The 27,832-nt window shown below is 41.6% G+C and overlaps 1 protein-coding gene across 3 annotated transcripts; it reads left to right on the top strand.

The window, feature by feature from the left end:
- LOC119745952 (secretin receptor-like) lies at nucleotides 1–26,834 on the top strand. Of its 3 annotated transcripts, XM_038222669.1 has the most exons (12): nucleotides 1–92; nucleotides 16,384–16,503; nucleotides 17,207–17,301; nucleotides 18,067–18,158; nucleotides 18,467–18,614; nucleotides 19,021–19,189; nucleotides 19,437–19,497; nucleotides 19,610–19,682; nucleotides 20,301–20,386; nucleotides 21,214–21,264; nucleotides 23,028–23,163; nucleotides 23,603–26,834. In XM_038222669.1, exons 1-12 carry the CDS (start codon nucleotides 56–58, stop codon nucleotides 24,287–24,289), a joined length of 1,755 nt encoding a protein of 584 aa, XP_038078597.1. In that variant the 5' UTR covers nucleotides 1–55; the 3' UTR covers nucleotides 24,290–26,834. The 3 variants fall into 3 exon arrangements, with proteins under 3 accessions (XP_038078597.1, XP_038078599.1, XP_038078598.1); XM_038222671.1 differs by lacking the exon at nucleotides 21,214–21,264 and having other exon boundaries at nucleotides 20,301–20,380; XM_038222670.1 differs by lacking the exon at nucleotides 21,214–21,264.
- The last annotated feature ends 998 nt before the right edge of the window (nucleotides 26,835–27,832 follow it).

Below are 27,832 nucleotides of genomic sequence, written 5' to 3'. Positions count from 1 at the left end.
CAGTCAGATAGAAGAGGAGCAGCTAGATCATTACTTAATCAGTAGAGAGGAGTGCATGAACCTTACGGTGCAATCGACGCTGCCCGATGATGGTAAGTCGAAACTTAAAAAAAAAATGATTGCAATGCTTTCTCAACTGTAAGCTTCGTTTATTTGTGTAATTTAACACAAACCGACTTCACATCTTATATTTCTGAAAAAAATGCATTGACGTTATGAGCGACCTGATGAGGGCGCTATTAGCCTAGCAAAATGGCGGTCGAAGCTCGGTTACATTTCGCTTGTCTACGCACGGTATTTGTCCATTTACATTTTCAAATGTATACCAGCGAAGGCGAGGTGCGTTGTAAAGAGAACAAAGGCTGGTTTCCAGCTAATTCATTACAGACTTGTCTTCGAAGAGCGGGGGCGGTATCCAGTCTCCATAGAGCTACGGCGTTGTTAGTTTTTTGTTTTTACAGTGTGGTTTTTTTTACCAGACGCTGTCGCTTGTTTTGTCTGGTTTTATTTTAGTCCCCTAGGATCCCACAACCCAAGTTTTCATTTCTGGACGAAATGACATTTTCTGAACAGCGCGTTCGTGACATTTATTCTTCAACAGTGGATTGAAATGTATTATTGCGATCGTTGTGAAGCATAAGCTCTTAGATGCTTGTCAGAAATGTCAGACTGCTACTTCGGGTTATTATTTGCTCAAGGATCTTATAGACGCAATTACCTTTGAACAATCGTTCGGAAGACGTACTTGGACTACATCGTTTATTCCCTGACACAGCAAGGGGAAAACATTGTACTAATACTAATACAACCTTACATCATAGCTCTATTGGCGTGTATACACATGTTTGTTTGGACTGTTGCCAACTGTTAGTTGAGCGACCGAATGCCGTTCCGTAGCACGTACGGTTTGACTACCTGGTCCGTTCATTTCCCGCGTAAGTTAATTTGCAGTTGTGTAATTAAGTTATCTGTGAGCTTTAATTCCGTTTGACGTAAATCGGATGAGGACGCAGCTGGCTTTAGCTAATACAAACTTCTTATTAATTGCTTGTATCCCCTTCAGGAATTCACCTTTTTTCACAAAAAGGACGTGGGAGAGCAAAGCTCTTTGCACGTTTTAAAAAAACAAAATCATTTAATTCGGAAGATTTTGAGACTTTTAAGTGGCAGTCTTGTTAATCTTCTGAAATCTCATTTGAGGATTTTTTTATACGGACTCCAGCTGAAAATAACTTGTGAAATGAATCGGGAAAAATGTGTGTGCTGCCACCAAGCGTCGACAGCAGACCTATGCTGTGGTTTCAGTAACCGGTGAATTTTACTTCTCTTTGTATTAAAGTGTGACGTCATTGCAACTTTCACCACTTGACTCAGACGTGATCCAACCCACAATTATCAGTAGTGATGAAACGGAATGTAAAATTCTTTACTGCCAACATCGTCTTGACAAACATATCACTGTATGGTTAGAATTTCAAAACCGATACAATTACATTGTGCTAGGCACGAAACAGTGAAGACCCAGATGACTGCAGTGCGGATCCGTTGACCATTTCACACTGTTTCTGATTTAAGGGAGAATGTTTTTAAATATTCATCTTGCCATAACCCGGGGATCCGGGGGAAAAAAACACCTGTATCGTTTGTTTGACAAAACGTCGTGTGCCGAGTCCTTTTCTCCTGTACTTCAAAAATGGCTTTCATTGTAGTACACAATGTGTTCAAGTAAGTGTTATCGAGCTAACTTCATCGCTAGAGCGAGAATTTCAGCCGATAGAACGTCAATCTGACTTTCCAGTTTCGGAATCCACTGTCCGTAAGGATGAAATCAAGCGAGCGCAATACCAGGCCTCGATGCCCTCAAGTCTGTTTTCTAGGTCCATCAACATTTTTCTATCAGCCCTCGCAAATTGTCGTTATATTTCCCCATTGATTTTCCGGAGTATGGGCCCATCTGCTCGTAATTCCGCTTCCTCCGGTATAAGGTCACACCTGGCTAGCCAATGGCCTGCCTTCTTCCCAGAGCGCCTGAGGTATGTACTGCCTTACGACTCTCTCGTCGTCCTAATTTCATTAGCTCGATTTATGGGGGTCGTACACGCGAAACGCGCCCCTGGGCTTGGGATCGATCCGAGCAGGTTGCAGGTATGTAACGCCAAATTATCTGCAAACCGTAATTCGTCTCTGTCCGGATTCAAGAATCGAACCCTCCGTTCACAAAAAAGAAGAAGTTGGTTTGTTCCGCTATATCGACTTTTTTTGTGACAGTCCTCTGGCCGTATTCGCTTTTTGTATACGGTATCAAAATATTAGGACAAACGGAATGGCCAAGAGCGAAGAACTCATGCAAGGTGGTTGGAACTTGCCCCTACAAGCCTCAGTGTTGTCGGGTCCACCACGAGTCCGGTAAAACTAAATCACAAGTAATACTCAAGTCCAGTCACAAAGGAATGCTTTTGACACAATTCTGGTCGGAGTGGTCGGAGCTTGCCCCTACAGCCTCAGTGCTGTAGTTGAGTCCATCACATTGTCTGGTATAAAACGTTGATTTACAAGTCTCTTTACAAGTCCTGTCACAAGAACAAAAGAATGTTGTTGTCACAGGTCATTGGGATAGCCTGTAACTGACTTAAGAATGTGAGAGCTTATGATGGACTTGTGAGGTCTTGTGATGACTTACGATGGACTCATGGATGTCCATCCAGTCGTGCAAATAGGGCCTTAATAAAAGCTGTTTAAACAAAATGTAAAAAATGTATTCAGTTAAAAAATAAAACAGAGATTGATCGATGTTAATCTTGTAGGTGTGACTAAGGTATCACGGAGTCTAATTTCTTTTGAGGAAAATAATCCCAATTCTCTTCTAGCTAACAAAGATACAAGAAGTTCGTGCGTGAAAAGACTCTGACATGGTCACAAGAGAAACTATTGACTTTTTGACAACGGAACTTAATCTGTAAGAAGAAATAAACTATAATGATACCAATGCGTCATTGCATGACACAACTATACGACTTGATAAACGCAAGTTACGTGTTGTCTTTAAGTTCTTCAATCTATATCGATTTCCATTCGATAGTCCTCTCTTTACGCGCGAATCCATCGGCCCTCAATCGCGCGGTTTGTTCCGGCAGTATCTGGTTCCCTGACTCCCACGATCCCAAGCTCCATTTGTAGATCATGACTCGATTTGTCTCAGATCGTTCGGGGACCCGGGTGTTGACCGAGGCTCGTTGAGTTACGCAATAATCTGCGTAACCGGGCCGACCGGATTCGGCTGGACCGGGGAGAAAACAGTCACCTGAGCTCGCTGCGTGAAATTAAAGAAAGCGCCGCAATCAATTGGTTGTAGGTCGGTATCTGAAAGGGGTCTTCGAGTAAGCCATCGGGCCTCGAAGGACTGCGAAGGGCGAATAGTCACTCGCTGCACTCTCCAACAATACAAGTATATCATAACATGAACAACATATACGAGGGTTGTCGCAGAAGATTTGATTTCCTCAACAAATTGGATTTCATGAACCGTCGCGTTTGACAGGCAGTTCATTTAAAGTACGTGACGGTTTGTTTCCCCCCACGGAACTGGAGGCTTAGAGATAGGAATAAAGGATCGAATTACGTCCCCGTTCAATGTGCAGCAATATTGCAAAGTTCTCGTTGAAGTTAACGATGGTTTGCCCAGTGTTAACTGAACTTTGTATAACTATAACAAGCTTGAAATACTGTCTGTCACTTGTTTTATACACTGAAACGAGCAGTATCACCTTGCGATTGTCGTCTATAACATTTTACCCGGAGGTATGGGCTCATTGTAAGAACACTCACACTAATTTGCAATTTAGCTGCCGGGACAGCATATCGCAGCTCTTTTTTGCCCCTAAATTTCTACCATGGCTTGTCAACTTACGGAGCACATCAATTCCTCTTTATGAAGACATGTTGTTTCCCGAAGCAGTTCGTTAGTCCGTCCCGTATTGCACTCTAGAGAGTACCAGACAGTACTTAGGGTCTAAGTGGATAATAAATCTAGCTGATTTAGTGCATCGTGGGACTTCGCGTACGATATGTTATCTAGAAAATTTAATGTCGGAATCGTGAGCATGTGAACTAAACGTATTACCAGCGAGGTGACTACGCCCCCACATCTAAAAGCTTGTTACCCCACCTCCGCATAGAATTTGAAAAAAATTAAATGAGGGTTTTATTGTTCAAAACCTCAAGAGAATGAGACCTTGAAAGTGCCCCCCCCCCCCTGCAACATGGACCGTAAGCCGCTGGGGATTAGACCGGGGAAAAAATGATATTAGAAGCCCACAATAAATTTCTGACTGATCAGGGAAGTATGTTACAGGATGTCATCTGTGCACTTTTACCGAATTAAAGGAATTGAAATCGCGAGATCAAGTTTATCACATATTGGTGTTTCGTGAGACAATTTCGATTTTACTCAACTTAACTCCAATCCTCATTCTCGATTTCACCTCTTTTGTCTTTTTATAAAGTTTCTGGAGTACTTTTTACCCGTTTGTTTTACCCTTTTTTTTGTATAGGGAAATAGAAAAGAAATACGAAGAGTTTATTTTCCGAAACGCGACATGTCCATTTGAAAAAGTCGAAAATTGTGCATGGTTCTGAAACTTTAAAGACTAAAAACAGTATAACAGCTGTTTCTAGAGTTCATTTTTCGCTTTATTGAATTCTTAGGTTGTGCTTAAGTATATACATGTAACAGCCGTCGAAAGTGTTTTTGGTTAGACAGGGGATAGCAGGATTCTAAAGGGGAACACGGTGGCGTATATCGCGTTCCGAAAATAAACTCTTCATATATGTACTCTAATATTTTTCTTATTCACAAATGTCAATTCCATATAGGCAGGTTAGATCCCAATGCTGAAGTATTTCTTACTACCGAAGTATATTCGTTTGAAGAAATGAAATCGGCTTATTAGTTCTTATAGGCTATTTTTGGAGAAAAATATAAAGAAAAAAACAATTAATAATAGCAGAAAAGCCAAGCGATTTTTTTTGTCTTATTCTTCAATGGTATTCTCAAATGAGAAGGTCGCAGCATATATAGCCCTAGAGTATATTTTTTTCTGCTTAATTTTTGCAATGTAAAAATCAGATTAAACTATGGCATTTTCAAGCTACTGAAGGCCATACGGGAGTAGCGGACAGAGACAGTCTCAAGTGGAACGTGTTTACATCATTTGGTGATGCTATGTAGGAAAACACCTTCTACAAGACAAAGTAGCCACAGCTTGTGGGATGTCGCGGTCAGTAGAGTTTGCCATTAGGTTCTGAAGAGACTCCAGCGTGAGCGAGCATCAAAAGCAAAGCTTACACGGGCAACATTCGGCTAATACCCGTCCGGGTTTCCCCTTGCGACCGGCCTCCAATATTTACAATCTCCCCAGCGAGTCAACGCCGTCAGAATTAATCAAACTGCCACTGTACCTTCCTTGAGACTGACAGCAAATAATTCTACTGTTCATGCAGATTTCTTTAAAAACCTTTTTACTGACTGGCCAATATTTTGCTGCAGAAGACAGCAGCCCCAGGCCTTTGAACTCGAACGCGTCTCGGTTTACGCTGGGTTTCTAAAAACTAGCTTATTGTGTCTGAAAGTACGTCATGTTATTCAACAACATTTTTCGGCCTCGGGGGGAACTGTTGTCAAGCATTGAGTGGACAAGGATGCAAGTTATCGGTGTCTGGTTGGCATGTACGATCCAGTGAGGGGTCAGGGGCCTGCCATACCCGATATCTCAAACTAGCAGGTGTTTTTGGAGGGCTCGGGGTGTATTCCTCCTTCCTCCTGTGTCCTTTCCTTTGTCTCCATCGCATCCTCAAGTCAGTATTCATCCATGTCGCTTGGGAAACACTTTCTGGAGGGGCAGTGGCTGTACTAACAAAAGTCTTGCTATTTTAACGGCACATTCGTCTGGGTCGTGATTGAATAGAATGGCATCCGGAGGTGTTGACACGTAACATTATTTGCTATCATGCTGATCATTTTACATTTTTGCAACAGAACGAAAATGAGACTTCCAAAAGCCTCGATTTGGCCTTAAAATAATAACTGAACAATGAGCCAGAAAGAGCCTAGAATTATTGCTTCAAAATGTCAGGCCATCAGAGTTGTTGATTGTAGCCGAAACTCAATTTATATCTCCGATTTCTTCATAAAAAAATCTGATCGAGAAAAGATAGAAATCCTTGCTATTAAACTGAGCTGGGCTCAAAAAGAACATCGACATCTTGGCAAACCTTCTTAGTTTCTTCCAAGTGCATGATGTGACGTCCTTCTTGTAACCGCAAAAAAGGTCTTTGCTCCCTTTTCTGCTTTGCACTTTTTAACCCATGTGATACATCAAGCTTCATTAGGCCTACTCATTTTAACATTTATATGTGTGCTAGTTTTGCCTTGAAGTCAAGCATGTTAATGCGTTATCGTCGACTCGAACTCACAAGCTCATTTTCGAATTTCCAGCACCTGCCTTGGTAGATGTTTTTTAAGTTTGCATGTAGCTCATCAATTAATGATGTCGTCGAATCTCCCCCAAACACATATCAACCGCGTGGGAGCCTTAATGAGGCCGTCTGGTTTATAGGTCTGCTGGGTTGTGTAGTATTAAACACAACATAAAATATGAAAACTGGCTTTTCTGGAATTCAGTATTTCCCCTTTGTCAACGAATTCTGGACAGAGCCATGCAATTGCATCTTTGTGATATCGTGAGTATATAGGTGTGTCACTATATCCCCTTTTCACGATACGATATACGTACTACTACACGATACGATATACCGGTACTTCACGATACGTATCGTGAACTTCAGTTATGGAAGCCTTTGGCAGCTGCATGCATGCATTAAAGTGTAATGATAAGCCTTTCAGCGACTCGATACATATCATTTCAAGTTCAGTTTATATTGTGTGTCACTTTATATCCGCTTTCACGTTAGGATAGGTACTATACCACTATGATGCCACGATACGATATACTACTATACGTATCGTGAACTTACGTTATGGCAGTTTTAGTAGCTGCACGATAAATTATGTATGTATTAAGGCTGTAACGATAACCCTTTCCACGACTCAATACATAATCATATCCAGTTAAGCCTAAGTGTGAACTCGTAGCCAAGTTTCGCTATTTTTCGTATCGGGGTAATCGCTTATCACGATGTATCGGCACACCTATACATTGATGAGAACATGGATATCACTAAAAAGGAGAGATGTGGTCAAATCTAGCGACGAACAAAGGTCAAAGATGAGTACATGTAGTAGGCAGATGTGCTTTACTCTATTGTCTAAAGCGGGAAGATCCTTATATCCTCTGTGTATACCATACTTCAATCAAGCCACGCAGTAAGCTGTAATTATCGTAACCATGCGCTCACCAAAGGATTTAACAACCTGTCAGATGACGTCTGTTTAGATCGTCAACATTCCCTCAGTTTGCTGTCCTCGCTTCAGGGAAATACACCCAGCACAGCCCTTCACCGCCTGCCGGGGTTCGGCGTTTCTAGCGTTTGCAACAAGTCTTTGGTTTTTGTTTTTGTTGGTAATAATGGGATCCAAGCTCGGTGTTGTTATTAGGCCGCATCTCATCACGGCTGATCCGGGCTGATCGTCCCACGGATTCCGCTCCGTCGCTCGGTCGGAAATTTTGCCTGGGGGACGCTGAAACGCGCGTCGTTTTTTTTTCTTTTAGCAGAGACTGCAGTCACTGGACCTTATGGCAAGACTCAATTTAAAGAAGTCACAGGATACTCTCAGCTAATTTCAGATTGGACTGCTCATCGTAGCGTTAGAATGGCAATATCAGATCGGAGACGTGTCTTGGTAATTTTCAACTGCTTAAGAAACGAGAATTTGCGGTTGATCGAGTAGGAACCAATCTTCTCATTTTATGTACCAAATATGGTGTTTTTATGCACCTGCTGATGAATAAAATCTGGAATTTTTTTCATGCATCTGGTTGGCACAGTGGCCTGGATTTAGCTCAATCATAGGTGTTACGGAGTAATCCTATACGACAGCACTGCTCGGATTATAAGCGACAGTCAGTCAGTGAGTTAGTCTGTGAGTCAGTCAGTCAATGATATAGGTACAAAGATGTAGGTGACTATCTGGGGACACTTGTCAGGTCGGTCACATCCACGGAATCGGTTCATCCTCATCATAGATCAACTAGCATCCTTTCTCTGCGTAAAGGTTTTTTCGGTAATTATATGCCTCCTTCCGTGGTGGATTCTTTATTTAAAGCACAATGAAAATTTAAAACTGTCTCGCCCTTCGGCAATAGTGGGTTACGGGGGCAAGCAGGCGGGAAAAATTACGGCGTTTTCGTTTTCGCACGCGTAAGGCGTGAAACGTGGTGTTCCCTGAATCAAGAGGGAGTTCAGGGGTGAGCGCACTCTTAATCGTGGGGTCAAGTTGTGTTGCCTTGATTGCGTCTAGCTCCGAAATGCTTTCAAACAACCAACAGAAATGTTCAGCTTTTTGCGAATCCCCTAAAGCACAGGGTAGCAAATGACACACAATAAATTATGCGATTTCAATAATGGAATAACTGCGGAAACGGGGTTTCCGGATGACACGTTGTGAATATCGATTTCTTCTGTGTAAAAGTGTTGGTACATAATTTGTAAACAACCCCGTTTTGAAAGTGTTTTCTCTGCATTTTAGACATAATCTAACCGTTCTAAGAAAAAGCTTGAAAAAGCTGCTTACGGTCTGTACCTTAAAAGCGTATGTGTAGGGGATGATTCAGCCATATCGAATCTGGGGGAAATGACGTGTAAAAAAAAAATTGATGAGCATTAAACATTTTTTTTTTTAAGTTGTCTTCCGATGAGGATAAATTAAAGAAAGCATAAACCAAAACATCTAAATCAGTTTCCATTCAGCATTCACGTTTATTGCATTTTGAGACCACTTTGGCTAAAGCGAATTAAGGGCTTTGATGATAGTGTCGTCAAAGAATTTTCCACCGATGGAGAAACAACTCCCCCGGAAAAGAAACAGGAAAAAACTTTCAACTGCATATCTCTCAACTTTACCCCCCAATCAACAGACCAGACAGCCTCTTGTTTGAACAGACTGTTTCTCAGAAACATCCTGGTTTGATTGGACGAACACTTCAGGGATTCCTAGCTAACAAATCAAAGATCAGTAAAAACCAGAGCTCCTCCCCATCTATGCTTTAGTCAAACATTCCGTGCAACTTGTGTCCTCTTCTGGCTCTTCAGGGATGCCGCACGAAGCGAATCTTCTTCCCTATACTCCCTCGTGCACGGTTCTCTCTCCATCAGAAATCGATCATTCTCTGCTATTTTGGGGGGTTAAGGTCAGCCAAACGTGCCGATCCGGCGGTGCGGCGAGCGGCCCGGCTGTATACACAGCTGTATCTAAAGTCCAGGGCCTTGCTCCATTAATGCCGAAAAGTCCCTAATTGAGCAAGGGAGGAGAGGGGGAAGGCTCTGGCAGTAGCAGGCACGCTCGGCCGGCTGGAACGCGTTCAAATAAGCAAGGCACGAGGACCAAACACTAAGAAATAGCCTGCAGCTCCTCCAAGATAAAAACGGGTTGACTGATTGGTCTGGAGATAACGACGAGTATTTTGCTCAAGCGATATGCAACTTCGCTAGAAAGGGATGTCGATTGGATGTCACTTTGCGGATGTCTTGCCTTAGAAGAGATACCGCAGAATTCATTCCTTGTGTTCATTTTATGGCCGCCATTTTCAGCGAGGATTATTGAAAGGCTTCTTCTTTTTTCTGTTTCATGATGCAACACAATTTGGAAGAAAAAAGGTTTTAAAAAGGTTGGAGGTTAAAGGTCTTGAAGGCCATAGACGATGCTCAAATAACTTTGGTCATGCGCACGACGTCTTAAGATATCCAGGGACATAGGAAATCGTCAAAAACAAGATGAACAACGTACACTGTTTCTTCTTGTGTCATTGCGAGAGCCTTCATTACTTGGAATCGTGTCCTCCGTCCACATCCAATTGGGATTCAAGTTTTCAAATAAAGAATCTTCGACATCTAGAACTACGTGGAAACATTCGGACAAGATCCGTAGACGTAGCTCTGAACATTCATTTAGGACGCAAGCCTTCATAACTTTCTTGCTACACGACCGAAAAACCGCCGTCAGTACAGTGGTAAAACATTCTCGTTTGCATTAAAGTTCGAAACGAGCAACAAACAATACAATTTCAATCCTGAATTTTTTGGAAACAAAATCGTGTTCCTATTCAATTTACGACATCCTCAGAATGCAAATCGGATTCGAAAGTAATCTCCCCATGATTTTCGACCATCTTAAAACATTCAATGGGGGATATACGGTAATCCTAAAAAGAAAACTCCACAAGTGTTTTCTTTTATCACGAATAACGGTAAAATTAAGATAATATTACCGTGCAAGTACTTTGATCCTTCGGCCGATTATCCCGACGAGTTTTCAATCACGTTCTTTCGATGCCTCTCTCTTGTAAATTGGAAAAACGCGGCGCTAAGCATGCACAGGGGATTATTTATCAATCTTTTAACCCAATTCGGAAGATGGTTTACATCCAGAAATACTTGACAGAATTCTTTAGTAAACGTTCGGCACATATCGACGTTCCACGAACCACGTCCCTTAATGCTTGCATCACGATATCGTACAAAATATAGGCCAGCGTGGTATTTAGTAACATAACAAGAGGGTTTTTTTAGGGGGGAGGCTGATGGGAAACAACAATTTGTAAGTCGACGGCCGTCACAATTTGGACAACGGAGGGTCCGGGGGTATCATAAACACGTCGTCTTACAAGAGTGTCTGGCAAGAGTGGAATAATACCAACTTGTACCCCTGCCATAATGGTAATACTGGACATCTTTGTGACCAAATAAAGGATCATAACAAGATCAAACGTGTGGGGGTGTGGCCTAGTGGCTAGGGTTTGTGACTCATGATCAGAGGGTCAGGGGCTCAAATCCAGTCGCTGGCCATGTGTTGTGTCCTTGGGCAAGACACTTCATCCCCACTTGCCACATGTAGCAATGTGCACAAAATATCCAAGTTCGCATAGTTGCCATCTGTGTAATGTTCATAGAGTGTAAAATGTTTAGTATGCCTATTTCTTGATAGCTGTATACCCGAGTGACGTGAATGACGTAGTTGATAGTACTTCAAATGACTTTGGACTATGACTGGATCTTCATTATGTCCCGATGATTAAATAAGCATGTTATCCCGAAGAGTCGACAAATTACCAAATGCGCCATTCTCTGAACATTATTTACCATTCGATACCTATTTGTAGGCCTACGCTATCGGTCAACCGTTTGGTTCGTATTGTGGGAGGTGGCCCAGATGTAAATGGAATTGTCACAAATGGCTTTGACAACATGGCTGCCTCCGAATTTCATGGCTACGACTAGCTTATTGTAATGCCTATGGAATCGGCCGAATCCATTCTCCATAGATGTACACGTTTATCTGCCATAGCCAATCATAGCCTCCTTTGATTAATACATGCGTCATAAGCACAATAATAAGACTGCGCGTAGAAATCATTTTTGGTCCAGATGTGGGAGTCTTATATCAGTTTCTCATAACAACAGTGTTCTATCACGGTACGCCCTCCACTTACAACTTTGACCACGCCCATAAACTGCATATGCCCATATATGGTTCAGAAAACTTAGTTAGTTTGCAGGTCAGGGCAAGCGTTGTCTTTTCCTTGACTGTGTGCAGTCTCTCATGAGACTGGGAACGATACTGGCAGGTACTGTATGTCGCCCGCGCTCGGCGATGTTGCAAATCATTTATTTTCCCGGCAATGAGGCATTTCTTATCTCCACTGGCACAATTCCACCCCCTTTAGGCTGTTAAAACAAATGAAAACCTGAAATTTTAATGGACTTCTAAGTGGATATTTTTCCCCTCTTTTGTTGAGGCCGACCGGGGCAATCTGCGGCCGAATTGCGCGTGGCGGTGGGAAAACTGGAGGCCGCTGGATTGATTTTAGACGGCTGTTCACGGCAATTACGTTTGCAATCGAAGTAACCCAGAAAATATACAGTGAACTTCCGACGACTGTTTAGTTAGAAAGTGGGTTTGCTTATAAAGCCCCGCAAGAAATAAGGTTGTCAGGTTGGCGCAGTGGTTACTGTCCTCGCCTACCACCACTATGGCCCGGGTTCGATTCCTCCCCTGGCCCACATGTGGATTGACTTTGCAATCCCTACCTGATTCCGTGGGTTTGCCCACTATTCTTCCGCGGGGTTTTCCTCCCACCTCGAAAACTGTAATGTCGCCTCATTGTCTTCTCTCTACAGGTGTCCTCAGGCTTGCCAGCTACAGCGCCGAGGGCGCTTTTGAGGAATCCTTGGTTTCATTGCGGAAATAAAATACCAGAATTGAAAGTACATCGGTCGTTTCCAAGATGAATAAATACATTTTCACATTTTGTATACGTATGGTTACATGAGCTCACATTTTGGAACTCTATTCTGATCAAACTCTCGTAGATGTCATTTTGTATTTCAAGCCGTAACTGTCAAAGCTTTTGCATGTTTCATCAATAATTGCCGTAATTTCTTGGCACGAGAAATGCATTTTGTTCAAACAAGACAAGGCGAGCAAGAGAGAGGTAATTTACAAAAGGATCTTACATTCCTACCTAAAAAAAAAACCACGAAATTTCCATGAAAACTACAAAAACGTTACAAGTTAGACTAAAAACAATAAAAACTCGCGCGAGCTTTGTGCCACCGCAGAAAATCATAATGCATCAGTTTACACAACTGGTTGGGTTTAGTCCATTCATCGGCGTTACGGGGTAATCCAATTTCGAACTTTGTGGTCTAGGTGAGACTTAAGCAAGTCTAACTCACAAGTGACAGTCAGTCAGTGAGTCAGCCAGCCAGTCAGTGATACGACTGTAGGAAAATTGTATCATGGAATTTAATCAAACCTTCTGTTAAGGAACGGAGATCGAGTTTCTTCCAAGACATTAAGCCTACTGTTAATATGCGCGTTCCGTGGAAATATGCGCAGATAGTCTTGGCCGCTAACGCCCTTGGGGGCGTTTACGCCCGCCAATAAGCCCACATTTCCGTACCTAACGGCCGTTCCAACAAACCAATAACGAAGATTATTGCCAGCACGACCGCCACGAGGTTTCAGTCTGGTATACAAACGACCCACATATTCAGTATGGGTTCACATTCATTTTGATTGCGCCTGCATGCATGGTGCGTTCGTGCGCATTACCTTAGATGGAAAATTACATTTGCAATTTCGGACAACATTAACTTCCAAATGTCGTCTTCGCTGCGAGTTTGCGAAAATATTTCGTGTATACCCAGAGAGATTCTTGAAACACTTTCTGTTGGTAGACTTGTGTTGTAAAAAAAAATATGGCACTTACGAAATTGAAAAGTAAAATCCGTTATATCGATATTGATTTTGTTTTTCGATTTAAGGTTGTAACTAGATTTTAAGCTGCAAAGCAAGTACCGTGCCTTAAACGACCAGAAAAAATAACTCTGCAAACTTCTAACGTATTAAAGAAAAATGGGTGTTAAACAATTTGCTAACATTTTTACTTCATTTAACATACGCTCAATAAACAACTCAACTTTGCCAGTAGAACCTGTAATTTATTCTCACAGATCCTCTACATTTTTATTGCGATTCTTAGCTTTCCCCGGCCCTAACCTGGAGTTTTCTCTGAACATTTCTTTCCAGTCTGATACTCAATTGATAGTCATCTTGCCGATGAATGATATTTGTCAATTGTGAAGTCGCCTGCCCCCTGGCGACAAGCCGACTCGTCTTGTCTTCATCAGCGAAAGAATTCTTGTTTTTTTTAGAAAAACTGATCAATTTAAGTAAGCTCCAACTGTTCCCTTCCTCAGAGGACCGATAGAAGAAACCCGCTGAATAAATGAATCACGATTCCTTGTTTGTGAGTTAATGCGTGGGCCGAAATTCCGCAGAATTGGTATACTTCAGAGACCAAAATGTGAAGATTCATATCATAACTGCTCGTGTGATTGACTTTATAAAAAGGAGACAGGCATACGTGACATTTTCCCCGTTTGAACACGGCAGGGTACTCTCAGGTATTAATCCAAGTGTGTCCATTTTTAGCTTCGTAAACAACTTTTGCCAAATATTTTCTTTTCAGGCCTGTGGAAAAGCTGTCGCGCAAGAATGGGAAATTCGCTTTATCTACCTGTGAATAAAATAGAGTCTCTATTTAAAGAATGAAGCCAGGCATTCGTAACATGACTGGATGTTGACAATGAGGTTTGAAACATAATGGTGAACATTTTTTTCCAGTGGAGAAATGGTTGTTTAACGAGCAAAATAAAACTTTGTCTAGCTTTAAACAATGTTTTTATTTTTATGCCAAACATTCTTTTTGTGCAGATGGAAATGTTATTTTATAAGATGGGGATGCATGAATCTTATCATATAATGTGCCACTTTTTAAACTTATAAGTGGAACACAAGTTGGTCTTATACGTGAGTAAAAAACGTCCTCATGAGCACGTCGTATTTGTTTCTCGGGGAACATAATAACAGTCAGGACTGAGTAAGAGATAGTTGTTTACAGCCAATTCATCTAGCGGAATCAAATTTATAATACATACACGACAATTGATATTTTTATTTCTTTTTATTCTCTGGGAATTTTGCGATCAACACCTCCAAAGAATCCAGGGACCTATGGGAAAAAAACCAGACTTATCACCAGTGGATATGTTGTAGTTAATGTGAGTGCAAACTACAAACTTAAAACATTCCTCTTGAAGCAGTTAGTCACACACGCTGGGACAGAGAATATCCGAAACCGCAGGGGCCAATCACAAAAGAAGAACACTGATGTTGTCTTACTGAGTGGAAAGATGCAAGAATTTGTTTCGTTGGAGTGGCTTTTTGTTTATATTGAAATATATGACCCTCCTCATCCCGGGATGTGGACGGACTTTAAAAGCACAGTTTGAGGGTATCGGTGTCGATCCTTTCAGTCGGGTAATTGCATTGTTATCTCGGATGAGATAGTTTACCATCCATCCCCGCTTTTCAAACTAAACAAAAGCAGTTCATTTTTGGTGATCCGAATTGGGAAGCTCTTCCTCGGGCAATCTCGTGGATTCTCGGGTTACTCCTCTTCATTTCCGCCCTCTGAGCCCCTCTGATCTTTCTAGGCCAGCTCATCTGTTCTCCTCGCGTGCGTTGCATCACTCGATCGTACCACATAGGGACAAACTCGCGCCGATAGCAGCACGCGTTGATGAAGGAGACACCAAGCTAGGAAGTCCCCTTGGGCGGCCACCGTATAACACCGATTACGGAAAGAGAAAAGAAGCGGCCGCTAAAACTTCACTTCTATACCGGGATATCAAGCTCGACTCCCCTTGCGGTCAGTGCCCACATCGGTTCTCTGACGCAATCATCCGCAGCCGATATCTGATTAAAAAAAGAGCCCAGGCTGACGGCCGCAAATTAACCCGAATATAGTGATGTCAGGAGGAAAGGCAGAGGCAACTAGGGACGTAGAAAATTGGGCCCGGCTGATTCCTCAGAGTCCGGAGGTGGCCAGAAATTGTGAAAATTGAAACTGTTTGACGGAAATTATTTAATTAGAGGCATAAATGGTAAGACGATGCCGAAACGATTGCCTTACCATAACAGACGGGAGTTGAGGCTAGCCATATGGAATCGCCGCCGGCAAGATAACTCGGAGGGCCATGCATAGACGTGTGTCCCCCCCCCCCCTCCCCGTTCTTCAAACATAACCGTTCATATCAAAATGTTTATTCCTGTTCAAGTAATTGTCAATTTTGTAATTGTAAATTTTAAGGCCTCCGGCCTGTTAGAATATTGTTGAACATGTTTGTGCTACCTCGCATAAAACTACACGGGTTTTTTTCGAAATGGTTTTATGTTCAAGCCTACCAATTTCTCATTATATATACATATTTGATCTTTTTTTAAATTCCGAATTGGGATTGGTATGGAAACGTTAAGAACGTGCAAACTTTGTCAACCTTTCTTAAACGAGATTTCAAGTTATACCGCATTTGCATCACTGCAGTCATCGATGACCAAATATCATCGAATCCAAAACTAAATCATTTTAAACTTTTTTCTCAAGTTAAATAAACACAGTTTTTTCATGGATTCGATTTGAGTCTGATTGGTAATCCGAGTCAGCCACCAGTCAAAAAATTGACTCGGATCTGAGTCTGGACTCGAGTCCTCCATCACACTGGCACCTTACTCATGGTCTGGACTTTTTCTTGACACGTACGATTTCAGTTTATTTCTCATCTTGTTTTTCTTTTGCCATTCAGGAAGTCCAAGATGCAATCGAAGTTTTGACAAGATTCTGTGTTGGTTGGAAGCTCCAGTCAACACTACTGTCAGGCAGCCATGCCCGTCCATAGGCCTAACCGCTCCCCCGCCAGAACCAGGTATATTTGGTATCACGGTGCTTGTTTCATAACAAACTAACGGACTGTATTACTTAATTATATTTTAATTGACAGATCATTTTTACCTCAATTAATTATAATGACCTGTGTAAGCATTACCGGTAGTTTGCAAGAAATATGATGCGAGGAATGCCAAACGAGGGGTCGGTCATTTTACTAGACAAAATTCAGGGGGAATCATTTTGGAATGATGTTGGCTTGATATGTGCCACTTATCCCTACGACTTTAACTCATCAAAAAAAGCACGATTGGACAACATGCAGATTTCAATCCCCTCGGTGTATTTCCCACTTCTCATCATATTAGGGTATATGTGAATAGGTATAGTTGAATGCTGTGTTGTGTCAAGACAAAGGGTATGTAATAGTTTTATCATTTTTCGCAAACATAAAGTTTGTCAAGAAACTGTTCTCGATGTAAATGAACTCTTCACTTTTCAATGTTGGTCTTGTGACGCTGTTACAAGCTTTTTAAATCTAAGAAAGACGGATCCAAAAAAAAAAATCACGAGGCGACTTTAATAGTGTTCCCGGAAGGTTTGTTCTGAGTGATTTTAATCAATAATGACGGTGGAAAATGTAGTTCGGTGCGCAGTGAAGCTCGGCATCCGACACGCGTGCACATTAAAGATTCAAGAAACGTCTGAATGTTTGGATTTCTGCTTTTTGTCCTATGTTCAAGTGTTTGCTTACAAGTTCTGCTTTGAGAACGGCGTGTACGATGAGTGGACCAACTACTCCATGTGCCACTTTAGTCTGCCACCCCCGGGACACAAGGTCAGTGTTTTCATGGATGGACCCAAGACTCAGTCTCGTTCCCAGAATGTCTAACAGTACGCTGCCACCACTACCTGCTCTCTCACCCTGGTAACGGGATCATTTGCATATCCAACATTCCTGGATACGTATGCAAATGAGGAATAATCTGGTGCCTGCCTGTGCTTTCATCTTTGTTTTTTTTTTATGTGGTGACTGGGATAAAAACAGAATCACTCCCACGACTGAAACTAGGAACCAGACGTTTTAGAGTGAAATTCATTCAATCGAAACGATAGAGTTTCACTCGAGTTTTTACTGGATTGGTTATTTTCCCAGAGTTTTTCAATCTAAAATGAGAGTGATCCTCACCCTAAATCATCTAGTCCCAAGTTTTGCTCTTTGGTAATTAGACAAGTACGAAGGTTCCTTTCTGTTCTTCTGTAATGTTTCACTTCGTGCATTGCCTGCTTTTTGTTTTTGTGATGGATTAAAATGGCCTTATCATTGAAGTATAGCACGCGTGAGAAATGGTACAGATTGCATGTTATCTGTATGTAAAAAGCCCACTTTGTTTTTTAAAATCAATTGATTTTGGGGGGTTAAGTTGGACGATAGTGTAAAACTAGCCTTTAAACAATGACTCCAGAATAAGCTACTTCCTTTCAATGCGAGAAGGATGCATTGCCTCCTCGTTCCCGTGTAGAAGAAACTGTCAATAATCTAATCTTTTATATGTTACTACCTAATTTCTTTTAAATGTCTTCTTTATTTTGCTGCATTCAGGATCTGCGGGTTCTCCAGATTGTCTACAGCATTGGATACTCGCTGTCCTTGGTCGCACTGGCCGTTGCTATGGGGATATTCCTTTATTTCAAGTAAGTAGTCCCACCAAACAGAACACCTAATGGCAACACATCCCCGAATGCAATTTCATAAATTTTACTACTATTTCAAAAATTGCATATGTTCTTACGATCACACAGCGATCATACAATGCATTCAGATGAAATACCGTATAAGGGCTTCACAATCCTGAGAAAATAGGCGCGAGGCTCGAACAGAGCGCCACCAAGAGCCAAATAAAGGTAATTCTCCCCCTGTCAATATGAGAAAAAGTTGACACTCTGTACCGCAAATCATTAGTGTCAAAACATAACCCTTTAAAAACCTCTCTCGTTAACAGAAAACTACGGTGTCCTCGAAATACCATCCACATGCATCTGTTCATGTCGTTCATCGTGAGGGCGGTATTCGTCTTCGTGCGTGACATCATTCAGACCGTCAGCCTAAACATTGATGAGGAGACTTTCAGTAAAACCAGCACATTACATGTAGGTAGTCTTAGAATTATTGTTCTCCGTGCGCGAATATGAGAGGGCGCTTTGTGACTACTTTCGAGAGGCCCGTGGACGTGACACAGCGCGTGCGCGTACTGGTTTGCGCGCGTATATAGCGCGAAGTACGCACCACGTATTTTAATCTCAATGTGCTCAAAGCGCCCTCATGGGCGTAGTTGCGTTGTACAACAAACTGCTCAGTTAATCTTGTATGGTGGTGCAGTAGGTATACCACACGATGTGTACACCACAGTTCTGCAATGTATGGCCCGAAAATGATGTCACTTGGGCCTACATTATACGGCAATAAAGATGAAAACCTTGTTGAAATAGACTGTTAGATAGTAGGCCTATCCGGTCAAAATGACTCGTTACTTTACAGGGTTTTTTTACATTACAGGGCATATCCTGCCATCAAGCATTGACGATAGCCGTCAGCATCTGCCAGTACGCCCTGGTGTCCAACTATTACTGGCTGCTCGTTGAGGGCGTCTATCTCCACGCTCTGATCACACTGGCTGTATTCTCAGAATCGTCGTCACTCAAGCTGTACATTGCTCTGGGATGGGGTAGGTCAAAGGTCACACAAATGCCTGTTTCTTTGCGCTCCATGTTCTATTCTTCGTATCGCTACCGATTGGTCGAGGTTTAAACGCGGAGCGCACGACTATTTGAAAATGTACATGAATATTTTATTAAAGTTTAACCGGCCGCGTCGAAGTGATTAGGACTACGAAGTGTTGGAAGTTCCATGACTCCATGAAATTCTGAGGAAGTGATGGAAATAACTGATCACTTATGCTTTATTATTTGCAGGAGTTCCCATTTTATTCGTTCTTCCGTGGGTCATAGTACAAGAATATACCAATCCTGGCGGGTAAGTTAAGATCCAGATTTTCCTTGGTGCACGAAAGAAACAACCATAGACGTAACTGATAGTCCAACAAGAATAACGTTTTTTACATATTGACGTAATGTTAACTCTTCAGGTGTTGGCTGGCGTCCATGACACAGAAGGACATCTACTGGATCATCAAAGCTCCCGTGATGTGCTCCGTAGTGGTGAGTTGGAATACCTCCGCATTATATCTATACTGTGGAATGAAACTCGGCGGATTGTTTGAATAATACCAAGCAAGTACATCGTAAATCCTTCCTTAGCTTCCTTCATTTTGTTTTGGTTCGGTTTGGTTTGGTTTATTACCCAACATGACAGATATAAAGAAATAACATACACAACTAGAAAGCACGCAGAGAGCGCAAACCTCCGCCAAGGCTTAACAATTCCCCGCCATATTGTCAGTACACCCAAAAGAAATACTCGCATATATGGTGAAGAATCCTTAAAAAAAATCCTGGATCCTGACCAGATCCGGATCACTTGCAAAATCTAATCAATTTGTACTTGTACCAAGGACCGCCCCTAAAGACATTTTTATGCAAATCTGTTCTAAGTTTTTGAGATATCTTGTTAATAGACAAACCAACCAACCAACAAACTAACCAAATCCGATGAAAACATAACTCGGTGGAGGAAATAAAACTCATAATATTTAACATAAACATTATCTGCATAACAATGGGTGAAAAGACCAAACAAATATACGCGCTAATCAATCAAACCCTCGATACACTGCCAGAAGTGCTGTCATCGTCACAATTGATTTTTTTTATCTACAGCTCAACTTCATCCTTTTCCTAAACATCTTGCGCGTGTTGGCGACCAAGCTGAGCGCCACCAACGCCGCTGAAGCCAGAAGGTATAGGTAAGATGGCATGGCCGAGGGCTGCTTCGCTTCCTCCATTAGACCCTTGCATCCGTAGGACGACACTCCCACGTCTTTCCCCTCACCAGCTATAGAAAGAAAAAGAAAAAGCTTAGAAAGAAAAAGAAAACATTGAGCGAAGTAGTCAAGTCCTCCCAAATCAATCACAAGTCACGCAGTCTCATAATTTTTACGAGCTTATCGATTGAAATATGACAACTTTGCCAAAGTTCCAATTTCTCACCTGTGACTTGTTTGAGTTAGGCCGGACTTGACTACAACTTTGAATGCAAGAAATACGCAGTGTAGTGCCGCCAAAACATTCACGATAACACCCAACGCCCTTCTCTAGAATAAGTAATAAGATTTCACAGTCCATAATGTGTAAGCGAAGCACATGAAGGTCTCCTATCGTTTCAGGAATTTTTATACTGGAGGAACTGACCCTAATTTTAGCAACATTTAGATAAACACCAATGGCACGTTTTATCTGTTAAGTTTTTGGGGACCCAATTACTGACTCCCGTCAACACTAAGCCTTATCACAAGAAGCCCAATCGTACAAACTTGAGAAATTGGTGCCTTGTTTGTGATTTTCACTGCCAATTAAAAGAAGAGATTTGTTGAAGACTACATTGTTGATAAAGGCACCAAGATCTACAGCCACCATAACATAGCAATACATCGTATCTGATGAAGACACCATGTGGAATCCATAAGTAAACCACGCGTTCCATTTTAGAAACCGTGGAAAAAAACGCAAGTGGCGCATTCGGTTCAGGTTTGAGCTTTAGCTGTGTAAAATGATCGTGTGTTCTCTTAATTAGCTTCAGCGTGCATATCCCTGTATCAGGGAGGAGCGATCGACACTGGTGCTGGTAAATATTGCTCAAAGCTGAAGAGACACAATTAATTACACTTGATGATAAACACGTGGTGGCGGTGATGGGGCTCGTAGACACATGGCAATACTAGTTGGTGGTATATTGTTTCAGAAAGCACATTTTAGTCTGGATTAATTTGGTAACTTGCATTCGCGTGATCTGCAAACATGTCGTGCATGGGGCTAGATTTTAATGAACTGCATGGCAAATGCATATATCATAAAAAGGAATCATGTCATAAGAGTATTTGGCGGTAAGTGTAAGAATTTACTAGCCTCTATACTACTTTAGCTACAACCTTACACCATACCCGTCAAGCTCAGACGCACCGAACCCACGAAGATTCTTTTATGGTACGCACCACTTTATATCGCTAATACAACCTGCTTCTTGGTCAGATTTTATCGGTGTAACCAAACGATGGTTACACCATCGTGGTAAAAACCCTGAATTTTGAGAAGTCGTCGCCCAACTAAAGTCAAACATTTGTCTGAAAAAGTGCAGCATTTGTACATTCTGATGTTCCATTTTGCGACAAAAAATATAATACTTGAATTGGAAAGGAACGCCGTTACCCCCATCACTTCAATACCTTACAAGCATGACCCAGCATGGTGGTAGATTAATTGCACTTAACAAAAAGAAAAACCACACATTCACAACTATATCCCATCGTTACCTCATGGTACATTTGCATATAAATTACTTTGCTCTTTGACCTTTTCGTTTCTAGCATTTCAATTCTCCTGCAAAAACAAAACGGGCCATTAAAAAATACGTCCGATCGGAGGGCCTCCTGGCCTGGCGCGTTTGCCGAAATGACCCCATTTTGATAACTAGTTGCTAAATTTATTTGATGATTGTCCAAGTCAATAATTGATAATGGCCGTTACATGGCTGTACTGTCATTTTGTTCGAAGAATATAAACACTTTTTTACTTTTTACTTTTTGAGAGCAAAATGGTCAAAGGGCATAGCCCATAATGGTAGCAAGCGGGACAAGCTTTCTAATACACCCACCCATATACCATGCCTGCACGTCCACAGCGTATGAGCTCAGAAATGCTTAAACGGCCATGCCCTTTTTTATATTTCTCAATTCAATGAATGTGCCTCCTCTGCTGTTTGTGTCCATTCTAACACCTTCAGCAACATTCCCGAGATGTAATGTTTTCCTTGTTAACACTTGTCCTTTTAACCCCTACCCTTGTTATCTCTGAAGGGTTACATTATTACATGAAATCAATGGATATTTAACATCCTTGAAAGTTCGTCCTATGTGAATCACTCAGTAGTTAATTTATAAATGTCAAGATGTTGATGCGCTTTTGCTCATTAAGACACGAATAAGGGACTTAGGAGATTGGTGAAGTTCACAGCTTCACTTTTAAGCACCGGATAAGCCCAGGGGTGTGCACTCACACTATCATGGAAGGGTGACGGGATCTTTGGCTGACCTGGTTAACTGATTGGTTGACTGGCTGGCTGGCGAACTGGTTGATTGGCTAGTTAGCTGATTGGCTGTTTATTGGTTGGTTTGACTGGATGATTGGTCAACTGGTTTACTAGTTTGCCAGTTAGCCCACACTTCGAAGAGAGAACCACAATTTGTTGAAACTTATGAGGACAGTAATGACATCTCGCAAGCAACTTTGGGCCAAGTAAGGTTCCAACGAAAATGTGCCTCTACTTATCAGTTCCACCTAGTTACGATTTCAATTCCAAACTTGCATTAACCTCCGCTTTGCCACTTTCAGCAAGCTTGCCAAGTCGACGCTGGTCTTGATCCCACTGTTTGGTGTGTATTACATCGTCACCATTGGCATGTACGCCACCGACGATCCCATAGTAGTCAAGATGCGCATGTACATAGAGCTGGGCATGTCTTGTCAGGTGAGTTTATCATGACTAAGTCTCTGTCCTTGGTTCAAGTCGCTAGTGATCGCTATCGGATCTACCGACATCATCTGTACTGAAGTGCGCCCTCATCGGAGAGAGAATAAATAGGATGGTCAAAACCAACACTGTGAGGGCGCACCACCATGCAAACGGCTTTGCAGCGGTCTATTTTCAATCACTAACGTCTTGGACTAAAATTACACGCAAATTGACCAAGGAAAGCCTAGTGGCAAATTGCAGGTTATCGAGACAAACTTTCGTGAAGTAACTTACTCGTCGCTTGTTTCAGATGATAAACTTTAAACTTTGACATGTATTTTCCTCATGACAGCTTCTTGTTCATTGAGTCTTGGTTTCCAACATTTGCTTCTTAAGGTTCCTTTTTAACCAACACTCTTCAGATATTCTCGGTTAATTATTGACTTCTTTTTAGGGATTCTTGGTGGCAGTGTTGTACTGCTTCATGAACGGTGAGGTCAGAGCGGAGATCAGACGCAAGTGGCGGGTCCGTCAGCTCAATCGGACACTGAGCACTCACCGGTCGTTACGTAACGGTCAATCCAGGTCATCCTTCTCCACTCCATCTCGCCAGGACTCGCTCAAGGAGCCCCTGAAAGACGCCACCGCGGCCGACAAGAACTCAATCAAGGCCAAGTTGAGAGCGCTGAAGCGCCACGCCTTCGGGCCCTACCACAACCTGAACGGGCACCTGGGGAACGGGAACATGGCACGGCCCAGCCAGACGGCGGTGAGTGAGATCGACAACGACAGTGACTCAGCAGAGCGGGCCAGGGCGTCGTCGGAGATCCGCCCAGTCAGGCACGCTGTGGACATCGACCAAGCCGAGCCCAACGAGAAGACGTCAATGAGCGCCAAACCGCCTTACTACAACCTCCCCGAGAACACGCCCACCGTCATCATCGATGAGGCCAGGGATTCCGATGATGATGACGATTGTGGTGGGTACGAGGTAGATATGTACGACCCGCACGATGTCGGCAGTCACGAGGTCGAGGTTGAGATCGATCACGAGGCCATCGGAAGCTGCTCAGCAGGGACGTGTATGGACGGAGGCTGTGAACGAGGACGCGCTTATCCAAACATTGAAACGGAAGTGTGATTTCCCAAATTATGGTACGGTACCTTGACTTCTCGTAACTTCTCAAATCTTGGCCTCGTCTCCGGCTATTTGAGGCCCCGACGTAAAGTCACCTGGGTTCAAGATAGGTCCAAGACCTGGAAGGATCCCTTCGTAATGACACCCGCTTTCAATTTGTCAGCTATTGGAAGCTTCTGGGTATGGAGTACCGAAGTGTGACGTCATTTAGAACCAGAAAATGTAGTGCAAACGAATGGAATACGAGCGCGTTTTGGTTCACAGGCTGAATCACGCGCTTAATGTCTTTTACACACATTTTGTGCGCGTGACGTATTCACTTCGGTACTCCATTGCTGTAACGAACCATGGTCTATCAAAGAGCTTTTCTGCTCAAAACAGTAGTAGGAGCGATTCCTTAGAGTTATATTAATTTCATAAAATAGGGCAAGTTCGAGCAAGGCCAGTGGTAAACTAGTGGTTGGTTCGTGACGTACCGATGGCGCATGCGCACTGAAGTTGAAGTGCGAACGACTCTAGTCGAAATTTTGTCACGTCAACGACCGTCAAAAAATGGTAGTCGCACAATTATTCAACACTTGTTGTTTCTCTTTATTTACACAAATAATAGCGATTGTGGATAGTTTAGGACATCTTTCATAATCGCCAATATTAGTATACAATGGTGACAAAAGTGACAACTGAGCAATGAAAATGAAATTAAGCGCTTACAGTTTCGTTTTCCGTCACGAATCAACTACTAGTCGACTAGTGGTCATTTCCCGAATTTGCGGCGCATTATGTTGTGAATCACTTCTCTATAATTATACGAGATAATTAATCTAATCGCCACTATAGCTACTTTACGGACCACTTGATGTCGGCTTATCTACGAAGGCAAATGATAGTGTGATGTAAGAGGTAGGCGGTAAATTACTTGATCTTTTGTATACCTGTTAAACTTTTGTAACAAAATATGAGAAACGTGAGGGCGCAAAAATCGTCTAAAATTGGGGACTTTTCAGTCTCAGAATTTTCGATTCTTGGGGAAATGAAATTTTTAAGCATACCATTTAAACTCCATATCTGTGTTCCCATATATAAACTCCAAACAAAATAGATTGTGTAAAAAAAGAGAAGCATATTCTTTTATGTTTTATATGTAAGAACAATGTTAGAGGAAAATATTTTAAAACGGGAAATTCAGACGAGGGGGCGGTAGCCTATGGATGCATCTGCTCAGAATTGTGCGTTCAATTCAAACTTGACAATTTGGTCAACTGTTATATAACGTGCGCTAACACCTGTCCAGAATGTATAGGCAGATATCGCCCGTTGTTGTTTGTGCTGTATGTGAAATATAAAACTGAAGATTTTCAATATGAATTGAATTTATAAAATTATTGGTTAGGCCCTATGTTAACTTTGTGTCATAGCTTTCGTATATTGAAGGTTGGAAAATTCCTTGTCCTCTTTACAGCAAAAACATTCTAGTCAGTGGATCCAGAATGGGATTCATTGAAAGTATTTTCATGCGTCTGGTGTCCACATCGGGTTGTTTTTTGTCCGTTACGAGGTGTACCTATACAACGGCACTGCTCGGGTCACAGGTGCAGTCACGGAGACGATGAGTGTGTATACTATAATGAACACTTTACAGGGTCCTCTTGGACACGTTTTTTGTTGTATAATTGGTATTGGAGTGTGTATAGCCTGTTGAAAACAAACAAGTTACATTCATTTCTAGGAAATTATTTTGTTATCATCTATGTTTTCTAATGTTGTTTGGAAGTTTTTTCCCCGACTGAAATCGTCTGAAGTCGTTATTGTTTTGAATACGCCGATTGGGCGATTCGCTGTTCAGAAAATCGCCAATTAAATATATGTATTATGTATGTAATGTCATTTTCCACCATACCTTATGCGACGAGAGTAAAGGTTTTGGGTTAAGTTGCAATACTTTGTTAATGTCTGTAGACTGTGAAAATTTAGTTTAAAATATTTATAAACAGTTTTGCCGAGAATACATGTGACTTCCTGAATACACAGTCAACAACTTAAAAAAAAAAACCCATTTAAACTTATTTGTTTCTTTATTTGTTGTACAACTTTTTTTTTCTTTAATCTTGTGAGGTACAATTGGTGTTTTTATATAGATTAATGTAAACATGTATATTCTGTTTGAGCGGCATACGTCCGATGCCAAATATTGTACAGTAAAGAATGAATGGAAAAACTCTATATCCGTATCTTGCCTTTGTATAAAATTATATGTAGAGATACTATAAAAACATAATAACCAACACTTGAAATTGTCCTGTAATATAAGTGTTTCTTTGTAAATAATTCACTAAAACGGATGACTTGGACGATTTTCTGTAAAAAGGGACAATGCGGGGTTTCTATTGTAGAATGTTTAGTATATAATAACAACCTTAACCACCCGAAGCATGCATCCCGAATATTTCAAACCGCATGTTATACAATTTGAAAAATGATTTATTACACGTTTAATTGACGATAACAAATAAATGAAGTAATATTGGAATACACAATTCCGTTGAGATTGCACCGTTTTCAGCTTGTTGAATTTAGAATACATTTTAACCGTGGAGGTTTATGGTCACATTGTATTCTATGTCACTTTTTGTAGAAAAAGTCAGAACTGGATTTTGTGTCACCCTCAACTCGAATATTTGTTTATTTATAGTTTTAAATTGTTTTCGGAAGAAATCAGTCTAAAATGTTAATTTACCGCCCCCCCCCCCCAAAAAAAATGACTGTTTTTGCCTAGTCTTCCGACTTTTAGGTGTTTGAATATTGATTGATGCAGTCGGAACTTTTGCGTTGGAGAAAAGGCAATTTTTGGCCAAATTTGGTAAAAAAATGCTTAGGCTAACCCCTTGTCTTTTTTTCAATTTTTGCCACAAAATGAAATTCCTTGAAACTTGCTGGAAAGATGCCTAAGGTAACCCTGAACACATTCCAATTCGATTTGGTAACAGATGTGCCTTTGAAAAAGGAAAAATTGGCCAGCAATTGGCGTAAAAATAGTCAAAATTATTATTTATTTACTTTTATTTCCTTGCAAAAAAAGGATGATTTTTACCCAAATCTGCCAAAATGTGGGTGTTTGACTATTGATCCATGCTCCACACGTCTCCTGAGGAATTTCTGCGTTGTTTGGAGAAAAGTCAATTTTTGGCCAAATTTGGTGAAAAATGTAAGGCACCCCTTGTCTTTTTTTCAATTTTGGCCAAAAAATGAAATTCCTTGAAACTTGCTGGAAAGATGCCTAAGGTAACCCTGAACACATATCAATTCCATTTGGGAACAGATATGCCTTTGAAAAAGAAAAATTGGCCGGAAATTGAGGAAAAAAAACTCTAAATTATTATTTATTTACTTTTATTTCCTTGCAAAAAAAGGATGCTTTCTACCCAAATCTGCCAAAATGTGGGTGTTTGACTATTGATCCATGCTCCACACGTCTCCTGAGGAATTTCTGCGTTGTTTGGAGAAAAGTAAATTTTTGGCCAAATTTGGTAAAAAATGTAAGGCTAACCC

The sequence above is a fragment of the Patiria miniata genome, unplaced genomic scaffold (assembly GCF_015706575.1).
Source record: "Patiria miniata isolate m_02_andy unplaced genomic scaffold, ASM1570657v1 HiC_scaffold_7, whole genome shotgun sequence".
Lineage (NCBI taxonomy): Eukaryota > Metazoa > Echinodermata > Asteroidea > Valvatida > Asterinidae > Patiria > Patiria miniata.
This window is presented reverse-complemented; position numbering and strand designations above follow the sequence as displayed.

What these genes read in the sequence shown, in the direction of transcription:
- LOC119745952 (XM_038222669.1), top strand. Translation starts at nt 56, where the DNA reads ATGAACCTTACGGTGCAATCGACGCTGCCCGATGATG. An exon ending in ATCGACGCTGCCCGATGATG is followed by an intron (nt 93 to 16,383) that starts GTAAGTCGAAAC and finishes TTTGCCATTCAG; the next exon opens with GAAGTCCAAGATGCAATCGA. An exon ending in AGCGATCGACACTGGTGCTG is followed by an intron (nt 21,265 to 23,027) that starts GTAAATATTGCT and finishes TGCCACTTTCAG; the next exon opens with CAAGCTTGCCAAGTCGACGC.